The sequence below is a fragment of the Nicotiana sylvestris genome, chromosome 1 (genome assembly GCF_000393655.2).
Source record: "Nicotiana sylvestris chromosome 1, ASM39365v2, whole genome shotgun sequence".
NCBI lineage: Eukaryota > Viridiplantae > Streptophyta > Magnoliopsida > Solanales > Solanaceae > Nicotiana > Nicotiana sylvestris.
This window is the reverse complement of record NC_091057.1, coordinates 147,233,679-147,237,344: the sequence shown is the minus strand read 5'-3', so window position 1 is coordinate 147,237,344 and position 3,666 is coordinate 147,233,679. Positions and strand designations below refer to the sequence as shown.

Below are 3,666 nucleotides of genomic sequence, written 5' to 3'. Positions count from 1 at the left end.
AGGGAGAAGAACCTGGTAAAACAGGATACGACATGGATCAAGAATCAACTACCCAACACCTTATGAATGCTGCAAGGAAAGGTGACTTATCACCTACGCAAGTGGAAAAGGCAAAATCAGCAGCAAAAGGTAAGAAGAAGCAACAAAAAGATAATTTTGCAGCACCAAATGCTGGGGTGCACACAAGGAGAACGCTAACTAAATCCAACAATCAGCGATGAATGCTCTCATCTGGAATATAAGGTCAGTCAACACACAGCAGGCCTTTGAAAGGTTGACAAAAATGCATAGGCAAAATCACTATGATTTTGTAGGATTAATGGAGCCAAAGTAACAAGCAAAAAAACTGGAAAGGTACAGAAACAAGATAGGACTTGCACATGCAATTTCAAATGTTTCAAACAAGATCTGGGCTTTTATAGATGAGGTATTTGAGGTAACTGTTATGTACAATATGGTGCAACAATTAACACTAAGATTGTTTCATACTGAATCGCATGTGGAGTTTGTCCTAACATTGATATATGCAAAATGTGATGCAATTGAGAGGATAGAATTATGGGATTCATTATATGCAATGGCAAGGGATATGGATGCATCATAGCTTGTAGGAGGCGATTTCAATGTAATATGGGACGAAGAAGAGAAGTTTGGTGGGTTACCTGTGTCATTGAATGAAATTGATGATTTTCGACACTGCATCAACACTTGCAATCTATTCGACCTTGGATTTAAAGGAAGCATATTTACATGGTGGAATGGGAGAGCAGAGGAAGACTGTATTTTCAAAAGACTAGACAGATGTTTGGCCAATGGTGAGTTCCAACAAACATTTCCAGGAATAGAGGTGCAACATTTGTCAAAGACTGGCTCGGATCATAGTCCAATGTATCTGAGTGTGATATTGAGACTCCACCTATAAAAAACCTTTTAAGTTCTTGAATTTTTGGGTGGAACATGCGACTTTTAAAGATGTGGTGAAAGAGAATTGGTCTGCTGATTTCAGTGCAAACCCTTTTATTCTTTTTAATCACAAGTTAAAAAAATTAAAGAAGGCCCTATCATTGTGGAGTAAGGCTACATTTGGAGATATTTTCCAAAAGATAGCAAGTATGGAAGAGGTAGTGATGGTTCATGAAGCAGAATTTGAAGCAAATCCTACAAGGATGAATAGGGAAAGACTACAAAAGGTTCAAGCAGAATTGATCAAATGTCTGGCACTAGAAGAGAAATATTGGCAACAAAAGGCAGGCATGACTTGGTTCAAGGAAGGGGATAGGAACACTAAGTTCTTCCACATACAAGTGAGAGGTAGGAGGAAGAGACTTCAACTTAACAGAATTCAAAACAGTGGAGGAACCTGGATTGAAGAAGAACAAGAAATTGCAGAAGAGACTATCAAATTCTACGAGGAACAGTTCACAGAAGCAGCTACTCCTACATCATTTGATATCGTAGAGCATGTTCCTAATCTGATTAACACTGAGCAGAATGCAGAATTGATTAAGCAACCAACAAAAGAGGAGGTTAAAGTGGCAGTACTTGGACTTAATGGTGATAGTGCTGGGGGCCAGATGGTATGACAGGAAAATTTTATCATTCTTGTTGGGACTTAATAGGGGATGACCTGTACGACATGGTGAGGGCTTTTTTCAATGGTCATGAGCTACCCATGTGTGTAACACACACAAACCTAGTTCTTCTTCCAAAGAAAAAAGAAGTTACCACCTTTTCTGATTTAAGACCAATAAGCCTCAGTAATTTTTCTAATAAGGTTATATCAAGGGTGGTACATGAAAGGCTAGTGAAATTTCTCCCAAGTCTGATATCGGAGGAACAAGCAGGTTTTGTTAAGGGAAGGAATATAGTAGAAAACATAATTCTAACTCAGGAGATAGTGACGGACATTAGACTTAGAACTAAGGCTGGACCTAATGTCATCCTGAAACTAGATATGACCAAAGCTTATGATAGAATATCTTGGCTATTCCTAACCAAGGTACTGAGAAAGATGGGATTCACAGAAAGGTTGATAGGGATTGTCTTTGGATTAGTTTCAAACAATTGGTATTCTATTCTAATAAATGGTCAAGCTCATGGGTTCTTTAAGTCCTCAAGGGGAATAAAATAAGGTGATCATGTATCTCCAACTTTGTTTATATTGGCAGCAGAAGCATTATCTAGGGGTCTCAATGCACTACATACTAACCTGTATTTTAGTGGATTTGGGATGCCAAAGTGGAGTCCAAAGATCAATCATTTGGCGTATGTAGATGACATGATTATTTTCTCATCCTCATATGAAACATCTCTGATGCTGATTATGCAAGTGCTGAAGGCATATGAAAATGCATCTGGGCAGCTTGTTAACAAGACCAAATCAGTTGTGTACCTGCATCATTTAACAGACATGGAAGTGGTCAGCAAGGTGGAAAGTATCACAGGCATTCATAGGAATGATTTCCCTATCATATATTTAGGTTGTCCGATATTTTATGCAAGGAGAAAGTTGAAATTCTATCAGCCCCTAATTACTAAGGTAATGGACAAACTGCAATCATGGCAGGGCAAGTTATTATCAGTAGGGGCAGGGCAGTTCTTATATCCCATGTATTGCAAAGTATGCCTATGCATCTACTATCAGCTGTAAACCCTCCAAAGTATGTGATAAATAGATTGCACAAATTGTTTGCTCAGTTTTTCTGGAGCAGCACTGTAGGAGGAACTAGTAGGCATTGGGCTTCATGGAATACCTTATGCATGCCAGTTGAGGAAGGAGGAATAGGTTTCAGGTCACTGCATGATGTAGTAAAGGCATTATTCAGCAACTTGTGGTGGAATTTCAGAACAAAACCAAGCCTATGGAGCTCTTTCGTATGTCAGAAATACTGTAAAAAATTAAATCCTGTAATTGTTCTGTGGAAAAGAGGGTCTCACATCTGGAGAAAAATGTTGGAATGCAGAGATCTGATTGAACATCAAATCCTTTGGCAAACAAAAATGGGATCCTCATTATTTTGGTATGAAAACTGGACAGGTCTTGGGGCACTATATTTTTTAGTTCCTCAGGACTTTGGAATTGATGAAAATGTACATAATGTACATGATGTTACCTTAGATGGTGAGTGGGATGTGGACAGGCTATTTGAAATGCTTCCTGAAGAGTTAGCAGTACACATTCTGGAGAAAATCAAACCACCTTCAACAATGCGGGTTCTTGACAGGCCTTTTTGGATGCTGGAAACAAGAGGATATTTCAGTATTAAGTTAGCATGGGAGTATACGAGAAGAAGAGACGAACCAAGAAAAGCTTATAGAATGATTTGGGTAAAGGGACTGCCTTTTAAAATAGCATTTTTCATGTGGAAAGTGTGGAAAGCAAAGCTACCTTTAGATGATTTCTTGAAAAGGGTAGGTTACTGCATGCCATCAAAATGTTGGTGTTGTGTACAGCCTGACGAGGAATCTTTTCAGCACTTGTTTTTTAGATCAGAAACTGCAAAGACAACTTGGAAGTATTTTCTATCGAGGGCAGGAATAGATGTGGAGGGACTTACATTGCACCAAGCAATCACAAAATGTTGGACTGCAAATGTGTGCTTAAGATTAAAACCAGTAATGCAAGCTCTCCCCTCATGCGTAGTCTGGGAACTTAAGAAGAAATAG

The 3,666-nt window shown here is 38.8% G+C and overlaps 1 protein-coding gene across 1 annotated transcript; it reads left to right on the top strand.

Moving 5' to 3' along the window:
* Nucleotides 1-217: 217 nt before the first annotated feature.
* Nucleotides 218-3,666, top strand: LOC138875854 (uncharacterized). The gene is made up of 6 exons (XM_070154729.1): nucleotides 218-243; nucleotides 355-436; nucleotides 605-888; nucleotides 1,007-1,577; nucleotides 2,339-2,539; nucleotides 2,698-3,666. The coding sequence occupies exons 1-6, from the start codon at nucleotides 218-220 to the stop codon at nucleotides 3,664-3,666; spliced, it is 2,133 nt and encodes a 710-aa protein (XP_070010830.1).